The 16,794-nt window shown below is 41.9% G+C and overlaps 2 protein-coding genes across 2 annotated transcripts; one reads left to right on the top strand and one right to left on the bottom strand.

Annotated features, from left to right (window-relative positions):
* Positions 1-2,851: 2,851 nt before the first annotated feature.
* Positions 2,852-12,617, top strand: adnp2b (ADNP homeobox 2b). The gene is made up of 4 exons (XM_031729403.2): positions 2,852-3,250; positions 4,069-4,191; positions 8,598-8,702; positions 8,802-12,617. The coding sequence occupies exons 2-4, from the start codon at positions 4,084-4,086 to the stop codon at positions 11,565-11,567; spliced, it is 2,979 nt and encodes a 992-aa protein (XP_031585263.1). The 5' UTR covers positions 2,852-3,250; positions 4,069-4,083; the 3' UTR covers positions 11,568-12,617.
* On the bottom strand, positions 12,558-16,434 carry ggcta (gamma-glutamylcyclotransferase a). Its single transcript, XM_031729404.2, has 4 exons — positions 16,098-16,434; positions 14,643-14,791; positions 14,404-14,536; positions 12,558-13,394 (listed from the first exon to the last, which is right to left on the bottom strand). Exons 1-4 carry the CDS (start codon positions 16,215-16,217, stop codon positions 13,242-13,244), a joined length of 555 nt encoding a protein of 184 aa, XP_031585264.1. The 5' UTR covers positions 16,218-16,434; the 3' UTR covers positions 12,558-13,241.
* Between the last annotated feature and the right edge of the window lie 360 nt (positions 16,435-16,794).

The following is a 16,794-nucleotide window of genomic DNA, read 5'->3' on the forward strand; positions in this document are numbered from 1 at the left end:
ACTCTTTAAATCTGAAGAAAACTTAATACTACTATAACAGCCTAGTTATAGACTAACATGGTCTTTAACTGATTCACAGATCTAGTGACATCACCTCATTTTAACTCTGTAAAAACTAAAAACACCTAACATGAATCTTGTGGTGAATAAAGTTAACTAAAAACTAATGCTAGTTAACAAAAGTAGACTTGAACTAAAAACTGAAATAGGTTGATGTTTTAAACAGCCAAGAATGTGCTGCACCAACCAGCATTATTGTTCTTACATTTATTTATTTTTTTTAGTTATTGGTGTTTAAAGAGTAAAGTTTTGGGGGGTTTTTTAAGCTAAAAAAAAAATATGTGGACTATTTGTCCAATGCAAGATGTGGGAAGTTGCGAATATTCATACGTCTCAATCCAAGCCTTCTCTTGCTTGTGTTGATCAAATACTTTATTACTTTTTTGGTTAGTTTTTGCCCTGGTGTTATTTCAGTTTGTTTGCTTGTTAATTAAGATTTAGGTTAAAATAGTTTAACTATTAGTTTTGCAGTATTTACCAAGTTAAAATGGGATGATGTCATTGGACCTCTGCATCAGTTAAAAGGCACTCAAAAAGGGAAAAAGCTAAAATTTTGGCTGTTAATACTCATGGACCATGCTTAGTTAGACTTTGTCCTACTAGTATTAACAGTTTTATTCATATTTTTAGTGGTCTGCATATCCTAATAGTATGCTGGTAGAGTAATTTAGGTCTACCGAAGTTAGCTATGGATCCTAGCTTTCCCATTGCAGAAGTGCTATAGAAGTGCTATCTTTTCAGCACTAAACTGACAGTGCAAATATATTTGAGGGGAATGGTAATAACCATTTGCTGGCTGTCCACTAGAAGCACTCCAGCAGTTTATCACACTGCATTGCATCTTTAGACAGAAAGGAGCTTTTAATCAGCTGCTGCTGTGGGTCCTGTTATAATGAAAACTGACCTGCTTGCGGGATTTCATCCTAAACACTTCAATTACAGTTGAATACAGTTGAGTTCAACCTGTACAGTGTTGTGTTTCCACCATACATTGCAATATTTGCGTATGTGTTCAAGCAGTGTGGTTCATTTTCAGCACTTAGATCAAATTAAGAGCTGATCCTTCAGATCAGGATGCCAGTGCGGCCACAGCTGCGCTGAGAGTACACTGGATAAAATGGATAAAGCCCTGCCCTCACTGTGTGTAAATTACCTTGCATGCCCTGTCAGTGAATGAGACACCCAGCTCGGACCTGTGAGTGTTCTCTGAAGCTTCCAGTAAGATCCATGAATGACAATATACAAAACAAGGTGTAATTTTGATAATTACAGATAATAAGAAAGATGTTTTAAGTGCAGACCATAAGCAGCACTGGGGCGCGAAGGAAAGATTGATGTGTTTGTATGCAAAGTTATTTCCTCAGAATAAATACACTTCAGGGTGAATTAAAGCTGCTGAATTATTTCCTTGGCGTTGCACGTCAGAATCGAGTTAATCTGAGGGATGTATTTGTCTAACGGGGATCATTACAGCTCCTATCAAGTGTCTCATGTGCCTCAAGTGTTCATTAGAGAAGTGTTGCTTGCATTTTAATTGGATTAAAAGATGAATAGATCAGCAGAAGGATCACGCAGAGTGCTTTCCATTGTGTTTGGAGTGTGTATTGATGAATTGGACATTGTGCTTGATAGCAGTGGTTCTGATTGTAATAAAAAGTAAATAATTGCACCTGAATAGTCTGGAGGGGGAACATAAACACAGCAGTGTAGAGAAAAATAGCTTAAATTCAAGGTTACCACACACTCGATCGATCTGAAATTACATGCTTGAGCGATCCACATCATCCACTCTTTGACTGCACAAATCGAGTCTGATTGGACCATTGCTAATTGGTCTAAAGTGAACACCCTTGTGTTGGTATGAGCAAAGGAAATCGCAAAGAAAAAAAATAAATAAATCTTTGTCTTCGCTAACTTTTTGTTGGAGACAATGCTAATCTAACTTAGCTGTTAGCCTTAGAGATACATACTGCAGTACAGCCATCATATGTGTAAATATGGCACTTCGTGTGTCCATTCTGTTTGCAGTGTCTGACTTGGGTGTGAGCATAAATCAGGCAGTGCAAGTGTTGGTTATCAGGTCATTACAAAGAAGAGACTGTTGAAGGGATTATTGATTTGCTTATCCAAAAACTGGATAAAATATATATATTTTATCCAGTTTTTGCCAAGTTAACCTTGATTGTTAAGGTTAGCGCGCAGGCGACAGTCAGATAGGTGGTTAACGCAGCGCTCAAGCTGTGCTTGAATTACCTGTGGGCGGGAAAAGGTGAAGGTAACATTGTTAACCTGGAAATTGCTCTGATCGACTTTTACAGTTAGCTACAACTACATATAAAATATATGTAACAAGGTTTCGCAGTTGGTAAAAATGACCACATGATGGTAACTAGCCATTTTGTCATGTTGTAACTGTAAAACACAATAAAAAATCCTAACACTTAATCTTTTGCTAGCCTAAAGACATCTAACCTACTCATTTCGCTTTCTCCCTCAATCAAAATGGTGGCTCAAAGTAATTGGGTACAGAAAGTAGCATGATATGACATCACACGCCAAGGACCACCCATTTAGCTCATTTTCTCGACACCTCATTGGTTGGGCTTGGTCGTGTATCACGTGACTTGCCGCTGTGGGGGGTGGGGGTCGCAGGAGCCACGCCCCCCTACCTAGCTATTAGATGGGAATGGGAAATATGGGCTCACCCGGTCAGATGTGGCATGAAATTCAGAAAGTGAACCACAGAGTGCGTCATCTGGGCAACCGGGAGCCGGGCTGAGGGTCCCAGTGAGAGAATAAAAAGTTATTCAGGTTTTAGCAGGCGAGCTCTCCCATTGGTCAGTTTGTGCTGTATGCAAATGAGGCAGCTACGTCAGATCCTGAACTTGAGCGCCATTTTTTTCCTCAATAGGGGGGAAGAAAGGGACAAAAGCTGAACCAAAAAAGAAAAAAAATAACTTGTCTCCGGAGTGGGTTCGCAAACATCACGTTTCATATTTAAGCAGGGTGTTCGCAGAGCGGTGTGCACGGACAACGAATGCCGCTCGGGGGAGCGTCTGCGCGCAGCACCGCCTGTAGACGCAGCTCACTGACACACACAGTTGCGGGCCGGTGGAAGTAGGAAACCCTTAGCTCTGTCGGTGGTGGCACAGCGACAACTAACGTTAATCTACGCTGAAAATTGGACGAGGTAAATATGTGCGAGGAGGCTGTGGGCATCCTCGAGTAGGCGGATGCGCCCTCGCGGTCTTAGTCACCGGCTTGTTGCTGTCAACGTGCCTCCCCGGGCTTTTTTAGGACTTGAGTGCGGCCAGCAGACACATTGTAGTGTTAGCATGGATGGCATGTGCGAGGGGGACAGGCTTTTTAGTTTACAGGTGATCTAAATCTCGCACTTTTAACTGACTAAAAATAACTTGTTTTTTAGTGCTCACCGGCGAACGGCTGGTGTTTTTGCACAAATGCTGAGAGTGATATCACCTGATGCACACTCACTGTTATGGCTTTTATTTGTGTTACCACAGAGCCTGTGCAGACATTATACCCATATTCAGCCATGCTGTGATTCTCATCAATCAGTACTAAATGCAGGCAGGTTGTCACTATGCTGCAGTGAATTATTTAACTACATCATTATTACCCGGTACATTATTCCATCTTCATTTACGGTTTATGTGTTTTATTTATTGGCTTAATAGGGTTATAAATTATTGATGTAATACTGCATACATTACCTGACCTCAGCTAACCTTTGTTATTCTGCCCAGTGTGTGCCATTTTCACCTTTTCACCATACTATTCACTTGTTTTGGGGGCTACAGAAAATATTTTTACTAATTTATTGATGCTACAAGTGGAAAAACAATGGTAATTTTGTAGGCTGGGAAATATCATGATGTATGTTTGCACTATAAATGCAATAAAAGCATATTTTGATAATTATTTTATAATTAATAGAAGAGCACGAATGCTTTGTAACCAGTTGAAAACTTATTTTTCCTTTATAAGGGCTTGTGAGGAATCATGTATCAGGTCCCGGTTGGAAGTATCGAAAAGATTCGCAAAGCGAGGAAGGCAGTGAAGAGCATCTTGAGTGAGATCGGCCTGGAAGACTGTCAGAACCTGCTGAAGGTATGTTTCTGTCGTGGAGAATAATCTGACAGCTCTCTCGGCCTGAGTGTTGTTTACTCTGTTCTGCTCTAGTAACAGCAAGTCAAGTAGAAAGAAAGCAGAACGTGCTGATTTTCAGACATGCGTTAGCCCATGTTTGTTTAAAAATAACATAAAAACGAAACTGAGATTTTTGGATTGTCTTAAAAAAGGCTCATTTTGAATTTAATGTGAGTAACACATCCAGGAAGCAGGGGACAGGTTATGTAATGCTGGTGCAACATAACACACCTAATTAGTTTAATTGGTGACCGTTCAGCAACATGGCTGGGTATAAGAAGAAGTCTCTTCAAAAAGAATAGTGGTCCTCAGTGTAAAAACCGCAGCATTTGGGTGTTTCATCATCTACATTGTTGTAAAAATGTGGTGTCTTAAGGGTTTTGCGCTGGTTGTGGCTGCGATAGTTGCCCTAAGGAGGCCCGGGATCAGAGAGGACAGAGTGCTCAGTGAATTTTCTTCACTCATTGATTTATTAGAAATGCCAGAACCACAGGGGGGCGGCTCACAGCTGTTAGTGCCCTGCCAAGGCTTTGGGCCGAGGCTGGCAAACGTGTGGCTCCCGCTCCCTGCAGCTAAGACAAAAGAAAGAGAGAGGAGAAAAAAATGACTTTATTATGGAGTAGTTATTTTTCATTTTTAGTCCTTGTATTTGTGAGTAATGTTTTACATTTTCCAGTTGTAAAAATGTTCTGCCTTTAAAAAACAAAAAATTGAATCAGTTAAATCAAAACCTACAACCACCTTAAATTTTGCTGGACCTAAAAAGCAGCAGCTGGCATGGATGTAGACAAATAAATGGGTTCAGAGTCCCTCCCACTGTTTGTTATGGACTCCAACCCAAAAGAGGAAAAGCTTAAGAGGAAATTGGAGACTCTTACACTGTATGAGCAGATTCGGTATGCTTGATCTGGATGAGAAACTAGCAAAACGAGAAAAACAAAATGAACAAGCACGTAGCAATGCTGATATTTGTAGGGAGGGTCAAAAATGTTTCTTTTGATGGTAAGTGTTGCCGACCTCTGCTGTGTGAAGCTCGTCACCTCCGAATGTTGAGAGCTGAATCCTGCGTTTTTCTGTTGTCGATATTTTAATGAAAGTTAAGGTGGAGTGTTGGTGGGACAGGCTCTGTTGTTGCTCATTACATCTCTCTCTCACACACACACACACACACACACACGATACAAACAGATAATAAACAGTAGTTGGTGCACAGAGATTGGTCCACACGATAGAGCACACTTTGTGTGCACACAGCTCTCAAATTCCACTTTCACATATTTTGTTTATTTTCGTTCTCTGTCAGTGATGGATAATACTTACATAATATACTGACATCTCTGAAACAATACAGCTGTTAAAGTCTAGATCTACCATGTGTCTGAATTAGGGCTGCCACAAACGATTATTTTGATAGTCGACTAGTCACCGATTATTTTTGCGATTAGTTGACTAATCAGATCATGTATCCATTGAACGTAAAACATACAGCTTATTGCACCAGCATGCATCTGCTCTTATATAACTATCATTATCTTCCAGCTTTAAGTGTTTAAGGTATGTGCTAACTAAAAATAAAGACAAGATGATAGTTTATTGAATTTAAATGAAATTTGCAGATTGTTTCGGAGGAGTTTAATAAACGCAGCCGTCTGCTCCTTGCTATCTAAAATATAACAGGACACCGGAGTATATTCTCGAGCATCTCACACTTCTGATAATCAGTCGTGGTTTATTCAGCTGTGTAAAAACTATAACTTTCATCTCAGCCAAACCGATTTACTCAGGATCAAATAAAATACTGAAAAAAGCCAAACAATAACATTTTTAAGTTATCTAAGTGACTTATATATCATGTTTAATCTGAGTAGCGAAAGATGGCGGTGGGTTTGAAAACGATTTGCCGGGAGTCCGATGTTCTCACCGGCTCTAGTGAGCCTTTCAACACCAGCTAGCTATCGAGCTAGTGGGTAACAGACATCTCCGAAAACGTCGGAGCGCTTTTGAAAATATGTGATGTCTTGATAAACTGAGCAGATATTTTAAGTTTACACAGCTACATTCCCGCCTGAAAATATATTAAACGTTTATTTTGTGACCCAGAAAGAATAATAAGAGTAACATTAAAACTAACTAGCTGCCGCCATTGTTGGAAACTGAGCAGGGCCGCGATGGGTCGCGCTATGAATTCTGGGACAGTTTCTTCTTCTTCGGGGTTTAACGGCAGCTGGCATCCTTGTGCATGCAGTGCTGCCATCTTCTGTTTCAGTCCGTTATTACACTCTTAAATCCTACTACTTATTCCTGCGTGTTTTGCGATCTTACAAAGCTTCAAACGACGTGTCGACTATTAAATTAGTCGTCGACTATCGTGACTCGTCGACTAATCGTGGCAGCCCTAGTCTAAATCTCAGTCTTATGTTGTCCTGATGTCTCTGAACGTGACTTAGGATTTTTCAGACCAAAAGAAGTCTAGGCATCTGCTGATTGTGTGTCATAGCACCTCCTTCACTTGTTATAAATTCTTGCAGCATTCACATTTCACATCACACAATGCACATCAGCAGAGTTTGTGAGAGTTTCTTTAAACTGAGAGTGATGTGCACATTTTTATGTGTGATACAGCTTCGGTAAACAATGATTTGTGGGTTTAAGCAGACATCAGATTTGCAGAAAGTTTGGCGAGCATGCATAGTTCGTGCATTGCAATGTAAATTCAGTGAGGTTACAGAAAACAGCCAGGCGTGCAGACATCCACACAGACCCTCACACTAAATTTACGTGAGTGGGACCCGAGCGGACTTACAGTTGCAGAAAATATAGTCCCAGCTTTAGCTAGTACACCCAGCTTGTTGTCTCGAATGTGCCCACATTGGTATTGCGGTTCTACTTTGGAAAATCTGAATGTACAATATGCAAGTCTATATACTTCACAAAGATGTGCAGAAAACCAACATGTTTGCAAGTGATCAAGAATTTGATCAGTTGTTATTTTGTTTCCAGTTTTGTGGAAATTTGTTTGAATTAATAATATGTTAAAATGTAGATTTATCAGTTACAGAACACCACTTCAGTGGGGACACATACGTTACAGCTATAGTTTCATATCCTCTTCAAATAAGGAAATACTATCAACACGCAACTAGGCTGACCTTGTTGCTCATCAGAGAGCCAAAACAAACGGCAGACAGTACAGAAGGTTTGGGTTACAGCATTTTTCAGAGAAGTTCTTGCTTATTTCACTAAGATGATGCCAACCTACATTAGGTATATATTCCAAAAGCATGACTCTGCAGTATGGGTTCAGGAGCTAAAATGGCCTGCCTGCGCTCTAGAAATGTCACCCACTGCAGAGATCTTGTGCTTGTGGTTGAAAAAGAGGTGCTAATATTGCATCAAGCAAGAATGAGGAAAATATGAAGCTGTTTGCTGCAGCTGGTGGCAGAGGCCTGGCTGGAGGTATCAGGTTTTCAGGCTTCCGTCTGCCCATCGGTTCTATTCTTGTGAACACGATAGCGCAGGGATGTCTTGAGGGAACTGCTTTTAAAATGACTTGAAAGGATTCGCTTGAACTCGAGAACAAACTTTGTAAAAAAAGATCTTTGAGGATGCAAATGAGCATGATTGGTCTGCTTGTAGATGAGGGAAAAGAGTTTGAGTTTTAACTTTAAAAAGAAATCAGTTCATTTAGCTTTTTTTTTTTTTTAGCAATTTGATGAGTAAAATATTTAAGTAATAAAAGCCTGCTTTAAAAAAAAAATTAAAAAAAGACAGTTAAAAAAATATTTATATGACCGTTCTTGTGGTTTCCTTTAGAGGGAAGGCCAAAACCTTCTCAGTGAGAGGCCCTGAACCTACATTTCACACTTCAGATGCCCAGTTTGTGACACTGATCTTTATCACCTTAAACCTCAAGAGACTGTAAAGATTGTCTTTGTTTCCGGGACGAAGATGTGTAGAACAAGAGGCTTACAATCTGTCACAGCTACAGTTATGTGTTCTGTATGCTTTTTTTTTTTTTTTTTTTCATAAATTAAGTTAAATCCTTTTTAAAAAAAATTAAATCCAAGTCTGTAATACTTTGTTTTACATGAGACACAGATGCAGGCTAAAGCGAAGGATTGGCGGTTGAAAACACCATATCTAGGTTATTCTGTTGTTGTTGTTATGGCAACAGGTGGGGTTGGGTGATGTGATATGGCCTGATAACTGTCAAGAGATGTCTGTGGTGTTGGGTCAGTGAGCGGGGTAATAATGAATTGGCATAAGTGCATTAGACTGTAGACAGCTGTAAATGGAAGTTGATAAGTTAGAGTTTCATGGTGCTTTTACTTTTATTTAAAATGTGTGTCTGTGTGTGTTCTGTGCAGGAAATAAATGAAAACTCGGAGAAAAACTCGGATGAAGATGACGCTTTTCAGGAAACTGAGTGGATGGATTTCGCGGAAGGATACTACAGCAGAATGCAAAAGAAGGTAAACCTGAATTTTTTTTATTTTTTTCTCATGCTGTGGATTCTTTAAAAGCACTTTTTGCCTCCTCTTACGCTTTCATCGTCTTGTCTCCGTCCTCAGTGGCCGTATCGGTCTCGATCTCTGTGCTGCAGCCTGTGCAAGTACTCTTCACAAAACATCTACAACTTCAGGAGCCATGTCTCCCGCTGCCACGGTTACGTCCAGTCCTTCTGTGCGCTGACACCCTGCTCACAGTGCGTCTTCATCGGCCACCCCAAGGTTGTGAAGAAGCACATGCTGTTCTTCCACGCCAAACTCCCCGTGTCAAACACCCAGATACCGCTGCAGAGGGAAACATCTTTACCCACCCATCGCGGAAACGAGAGGTATCAGTGTCGAAGATGTGCGTTTCCCACCTCTTCTATCTTCGCAATGAAGAAGCACATTATTCTCAAGCACATGGAGAGTTTGGCAGAGCAGTACATCGGTTACAGGTTGCACCTTCAGGGGAATTCATCCGTCAAAGTGTATTGCTGCAAGATGTGCAAGGTGAACACTGGAACTCTAGACCAAATGTTGCATCACATGCTCATCGAGCCATCACATTATTCAGTGAGCACACAAGTGCAGGTTCTGATTTATGAGAATAAGAACTACATTGTTAAACCGACTCCTAATGGGAATGGTTTGTTTGTGACATTCCCAAGTATTGCTCCCAAACCACAGCAACCTCAAATGCTCAATAGTAAATCTTTGGTCTTGCCAAGTAACGGCCAACATGCTGGGACTGTAGTGGCATTACAGCAAGTACAAGGGACTGCAAACAGTACCACTCTGATCTGTGCCCCTGGAACTAACCAAGCTTTCTTGCCACCTCAGGCCTCAGCGCTAGTGCAGCTAGCTAGTGCGGAGGCTAAAGGTTTGCTTCAGCCCGGTGCCACGATAGCCCTCCGAAGTGCTTTGCCCCAAGGACCGCCTATGGTCCAGCTTCCCACAGTTTCTAATCTTGCTCTAAAACAGGCGCCAGTGACCTTAACTCCCGCTTCAGCGCCTCCTTCGGCTCCTGCACAACAGACTCCACAAGCGCAGCAGATCCTCCTTCCGTCAGGACTGCAGGCGAACGTAGCAGCTGGACCTGGGACTGTACCCAAGCCTGCTGCAGTTACACATAATTTAGCAACAAACCAAATCGGCCTACAAGGTACTATGTTGACTTCACAGTCTCTGCTGAGTCACCTGATCCCGACTGGCAACAAGGTGAACGGCATGCCCACGTACACTTTTGCTCCCCTGCAAGTAGCAGTGCCAGTCTCTCACAGCACAAGTACTCCCCTCAAGTCAGTTGAACAAATAAATTCCACGCCACAAACTAAGAAATGGATAACCTGTCCCCTCTGCAATGAACTCTTTCCTTCCAATGTCTTTGACATGCACACCGAGGTCGCCCACCAGACAAAATCTTCCTCGTCCAAGTCCGAAAGTGTAGCTGCGCGAGCAGCATTCCTGAAAAAAATGCCTGACAAAACTGTGAAATGTTTAACCTGCAAAATTCTACTATCAGAAAAGAGCGTCTTCCAGCACCTGCTGCATGGCTTGAATTGCTTGTACTGCTCAGCCTTGTTCTTCTCAATCAAACAGCTCATCGAACATGTAAAGCAGCACAATCCTACGAGCAAGGCATACTGTGATTTCCTGAGGCAGAAGTACAGGGTCTACTCAAAGGGTGCTGGAGGGATCCTGTTCCCTTATTTTGACGTTCACACCTCTGCACCAAGAGAGATCCTTGGTGATGCAGAGGTCAAGCTTGCCTTGGTCACAAGTTCCCTAGATCTGATTTTCTTTAAGTTGCAGCCAAGCAACCACCCAGAAATCTGCTCTGTACCCATCAAAGTCAACAGCTCCTACTGTCCCTTTTGTGATGAAAAGTTTCAGCAGGAGTCAGACTACCTGCAGCACCTGAAACAGAAGCACTTTGTAGCACCCACTATCCACGCTATTCTCAAGACGGAGGCTTTCAAGTGCATCTACTGCAACGGCGTATACACAGGAAAGGTCACCCAGCAGGCTGTGATGCTCCACATTCAGCGATGTCGTTGTTCACCCAAGCCACAACAACCACCCACACCTGCTGCAGCACCCCAGCCGCCACCAAAACCAGCTCAGCAGGTCAATCAGGCTTCCGGTCTCTACTTCCTTCAAGTACCACAAGGGCTGACTATGAAACAGACATTGACTCCAGCTCGCGTGACTGCAGCTCGGGTGGCTCCAGCTCGTGTGACTCCAGCTCGCGTGTTTCCTGTCGCACGTCCCACAGAGCCTCCGGAAACCGAAGCAGAGCTGCAGTCGAAGAGGAGGCTGGAAGCCGCGTGGCGGGAGGTCCTCGAGGCCAACAAACGAGAGCGTGAACAGAGGGCGGCCATGCGCAAGAAGCGAGAGCAGGAGAAGTTGTTGCCTCCGCCGGAGCCTGAGGTTCAGAGCGACACTGCGGTCAAGCTGCTGCTGGAGCCCACCTCAACGGAGCGCCGCTGCAGCGAGGAACGCAGAGACTTCATATCCAAATACTTCAACGTGAACCCGTACGCGACCAAAGCAGAGACCGAAGAGCTGTGCAAGAGGCTGTCTCTCACCAAGGCGGAGCTAGCGGCGCTCTTCAGCAAGAAACGCAGCAAGTGCATGAAGAGTCTCAAGAGGAACACTGCAGCCGTCCTCCTCGGCTTCAACATGGCCGAACTGAGCAAACTCAAGCACAGCCTGGTCATCCCGGAGCAGCAGCCCGCCGAATCGGCAGCCGACGCGACAGAGGAGATGGAAAGCGATGAAGACGGACCAGAACCGATGGACGAAAGTGGAAACGAAAAAGTCACCGATGGGGAGCAGATGGAGTGAGCTCAGAAGTGCGTGAAAGTGGAACCTGAAAAAGTGCAAAAAAAAATAACGCATTTAAAAGTAGAAAATAAGCTCATTAATTATGACCACGTTTGTGTTAACAGTCATCAGAGAGGTTGATCATGCAGTGTAAATGGATGATGTATAACTTTACATAGAAGCTTACCTGTAACAGAGGGTGGTTTATTAATGTAGCCTTCATTATTAGTGCTTCGTTTGACTTCAGTACATCGTCAGTGGTCCATATTTTTCCACAGAAATGCAAAGTCTTGTGGGAAAGCAGGTCCAAGTGTATTGTCTGATACATTGCATTTAGCTAGATACGATATCTCTTTCCACAATGGTTTCAACTTAAGTACTTCTGCCTCTTTTTGCAATCATTATGTTTGTTCATTTGTATCTGGTGCACAGCACAACACAAACAAACTGATCAAACCAAGTTTTCCCTTTTCATGTTTGTTTGTTTTAACCTGTTCTCACCTTCTGCCTTTTGATTTCTTCCACTGGATCTTTTAAGGTTACTCACTCCACTTGTCCCTCAACATTTATACAGTTTAAGGAGATTACTATCTTTTTTTTTTTTTTTTTTTTTTTTTTCTCGCCCAGCTCACCAGCTCATGTGGACCTACTGAGATGAATGCTCATCTCACAGTGTGGAAGCTAATCTTTTAAAGAATGTATAAGTGTTTTGAGTTCTGAACTTGCTGTTGGCCATGTTCCCCGCATGAGCCTTTGTTTTACTTTCAGATTAAATTATAATTTGTGCCATTGTGAAGTCTGTGCATTTCCTCAGATTTGAGGAAATTGCTTGGAGATTCAGCAGAACCTAGAACGTGTTATTGGGTGTTCCCCGCATAGGTTTCCTGTTTTGTTTTCTATATACTTGTATTTTCTATAAGTCCAAGAGTATAAATATATTGAAATATTGGGAGGCGTTAAAATAAATACTGTCCAAGGCCACTGTGGTGTAAACAAAATAACATGGTTTCCTTTTACACGAATGGTCCATTTTTATTTTCATTTTGTAATAAAAATGTAATTTTTAATTAAGCTGTGTTAAAGCATCCCAAGGTATGTTTTTATTTTCCTTTTTTTCCCATGTGTAATTACAAACTGCAGGCCCCTTTTTCTTTTCTCACAGAAGTGAACAAACTGGTTTAAAGTCATAATACAGGCAGTGCATTATGTGTAATAAAAGGCGGACAAGTGTAGAGTCTTAAGGGTGTGTCATCAGTGTTTAATATTCCCCAGAGGAACACTGTGGTAACAAGTGCCTGCGCTGCATATTTTTAGTCTTTGAAATGAAACACATTTTTCAACACAATCTAATTGCTCAGCGGTGATTAAGACATGGTTTGTGTTGGGCTCAGCCAAATGTCTCCTTATTAAATTGCATGCATTATTAAGTTCTGTCCACACAGTGGTGCCACTTTCATAACATAAGAGAGTTATTTGCAAAACAAAAAACATTTTTCCCTGTCCTGTTAATCATATCTCAGTCTCAATCTTGTTATATAATGGTAATAATTTATAGTCATGTTTGAGGTTAAAAGGTCCATAATCTGCAAAAAAAAAAAAGAAAAAGTGTGATATCTTCCTCACCACGAGGTTCCTCCACTAATTAGCTGCTCTATATCTCATTCTGGTGTATTTCTGCTGACTTTCATTCCAAGTTCAGGAAGCTGAATTTGAACTGTTTAACAGGTTCATGACCGTCGGGATTTGGTCCAGGATCGAGGGGCCGCTGTAGTTGTTGGTTTGAACCTCCTCCAGGCTCTTCTTGTACTCCACAGGGAGTCCGTTCTGCTCCGCGCCCACACACACCACCTTACATGAGACACAGAGCGTGATGCATACATGAGCAGATATTACGTTAAATATTAAGTTTTTTCCAAAAAAGGGGAGAGAGAGAGATTTGTGTTGCAATGCATAGTAGTTCGAACACTCCCTGGCCACTGTATTAGGTACACATGTTCAGCTGCTACTTAGTGCAAATCTCTAATCGCCCACCAATCTCATGGGAGCAACTCTGTGCTTTTACAGATGTAGACATGGTTGAAGATGAGAACAGAGAATATAGGTGATTTAAGTGACTTGGAACGTGGAATTCCTGTTGGTGACAGATGGTCTGCTGATCTGGGATTTTCCCACATAAGCATCTCTAGAGTTTACAGAAAATATTCTGTTAAAGAAGATATCCAGTGAGCCTTTCTGGGTGAAAATATCTTGTTGATGCCAGAGGTCAGACGAGAATGAGGAAAATAAACTTAAAATGAGTTGAACAACAGAAGGTTGGGGAAACTGGCTTGGTCTGATGAGTCTTGAGTTCTGCTGCAGTGTTCAGATGGTAGGGTCAGAATTTAGACATGAAAGCATGGATCCATCCAGCCTTGTTTCAACAGTTCACGCTGGCGGTAACGGAGTTGGGGATATTTTCTTTGCGCAATTTGGCCTCTACTGAGCATCGTGTAATGCTACAGCCTACCTGAGTATTGCTGCTGACCATGTCGCCTTTATAACCACAGTGTAGCTATCTTCTAATGGCAGCGTCCAGTAGGATAAGACACAGTCACCAAATCTCAGTCCAGTAATGCACCTTTTGGATGTGCAGCTGAAAAATGTGCAGCAACTGTGTAATGCTGTCATGTAAATATAGAGCAAAATCTCTGAGGAATGTTTCCAGCACCTTGTTGAATCTGTGCTATGATTAATTAAAGCAGCTCTGAAGAAAAAAACGTGGTCCAACCTGGCACTAGTAAGGTGTACCTAATAAAGTGGTGGGTCAGTGTATCTTATTGCATTGCATACTCTAAGAATCAGGGTGTGTTCCTCACACCTGTTTGTACTGTGGAGAGGGAGGACAGGCGTGGAAGTTGTTCATCTGATACGTCCTGCAGAGCACCGTCCCGTTATCAGTCTCCACAGAGACCTCTAGTGGAGAGTATATACCGGCCTTCACTCCTTCCTGGCTAAAGAAGAAAAACAAAACAAACAACAAAACAAAACAGTTGGTTAAAATTACACAAATTAACTCAGAAATTGACCAACAGATGTGTGTTCATGTGTGGCTCTCACTCATCAAGGCTCGAGAGGTGTTCGTTGTTCAAAGTCCAGATGACCCCCCACACTTCTGCGCCTGGATAAGACTCAATGGTTGCCACGCCACCGTGCCAAGCATTATTGTCTATGTGTTCTTTCCACAGTCCAAAGTTCAGTTTGTAGTCCTGTACACACAGAGAACAATGACCAGTCATTATGTGGAGATTTGCTACTTCTAATGCGCTTCATCTGAGTGTGAAACACACTTTTTTACCTTTAACATTATCTGCAGCTGGATACAAAGTAACAGCACTTCAACCAAGTCTCTTTGTTTTACTGTGATAGTGTAAGGAAGGTGCTGTTTGTGATTTCAGCAGTGCCCCCTGTGAGCTTGTTTTGCTGTTGTAACAGTCAAACTGCAGTACACTCCAGTCCTGTTATTACAGCTGGCACATCAGAGGAGGAGGTAGAGCAGCAAACTTTATTTGACCAATCTAAGACGCTATACAGGAGGGGGCTGACTCAGTTGTTTTCCATATCCCTTGATTCCTTCAAGACTTTTGAGAAATAATAAATCGACATTTAAACCACTCGTAGGGAAAGGAGGGGTGAAAATAACTAGTAAACAGTTATTCTCCCTCTTGGTTAAAACGTGGTTAGTGTTTGTCTTTGTTCTTGCTAGCTAATGATCAGACACACAAACAGGGGAGCTGCAGCTCTCAGGTGAAATCAGCTTCATCAGCAACCAGTCAAATCAATGATATAAACCACATTTAAAATTTTGCTTATGATTTACAATAACTTTACTGTTTAATTTTCCATATAAACAAAAAGGAAGAAGGACTGCTACCGTTTATAGCTAAACTATATCCTATTTGATTTTAGTAGCCTGTAGTTAACAGGATTTATAAAGGGGTTATGCATATATAAAACAAAGAAATTGCCTGTTTTTGCAAATGCCCTTATGACTCAGCATTATTTTACCAACTCTGCGTTCAACATTATAATCAATCTAGTCCTTTTTTGTCACTTGAAAGATTTTTATTAAGCTGTTATACTACACTTATTGCAATTTCTGATTCCCTTGTGTCCATATCTCTTAAAAAAAAATGTAAAAAAAATACTTTTTTTCACTGATAGATTAAGGCTATTTTACGTCACACTGAAAAACACCTGACTGTAGCTTCTACCTAATGACTCGATAGCATTCGTGAGACATTTTTGACAGCTTATAGACGCACAAATCAATTCTTTGACGACACCTCAAGCCGAAATACCTGAGGCACTGCTGCGTTCACGTCCCCAGGGATCGAAGGTGATGCCAAAATCGCTACACTGTGAACTTGGAGGTGTTTGTATAAACCATGAGAACAGTTAAGACGGAAATTAATACGTTAACAATTTAACACATCGCACAACCAAGCAAGAATATTTTGGGACGTTTATATTTAATGGAACCAAAAGAGCAACACAGCTATTTTTTGTACTCACCTTCAGCCGACCGGTCTGATAAAATTTCGCTGACGGGTTTGCCAGCTGTAGCCTTTCTTTCAACATGTTGCTTCCGAAGGCGAAATACAGGAAAAAACCAGCGGCTCCCGACATCTCCATATTACTTCGTGTGACTCGAGACCAAACAGGCACGAGGAACCTTCTTGCTTTGGAACATTGGTGTGACGGTGCTAAAGCTACCTGCTTGCCCGGTGGACCTGCGCGTAATTACGTAAAATATATATCAATTTTTAAATTTGATCTTATTCTCAGTTTAACCATCTCATACGCAAACTCTATATGTTTATGTTATATTATGAATTTATTAATAGCGCGTTCTTTATTTATATATTAGAGTCGTTTTATTACTTCCGGTTCAAGTAGCCCCCCTCAGACACACAAAAAAATCGCGTCACGGCTGTATCCCAATTCAGGGTCTGCAGCCTTAAAGTACGCAGCCTCAACGATCCTCAAGGGCCGCGTACTCAAAGACCGCTAAGGCCGGAAGTGCGAAACTTGTGAAATGGGACGGTCTAGCCTCCGTCGCGCTGCCCGGGTTGCCTTAGCAACCATGATACTAACAGCTGGAAACGTTTCATACAGCTTTGTTTGACAGAAATGAAGGAGAACATATTTTGTTCATTTGTTTCTACATGAGCTTTGTGTGATTTAATAACTATCTGAGGCTGAGACCACA

This window comes from Oreochromis aureus, linkage group 22, assembly GCF_013358895.1.
Source record: "Oreochromis aureus strain Israel breed Guangdong linkage group 22, ZZ_aureus, whole genome shotgun sequence".
Taxonomy (NCBI): Eukaryota; Metazoa; Chordata; class Actinopteri; order Cichliformes; family Cichlidae; genus Oreochromis; species Oreochromis aureus.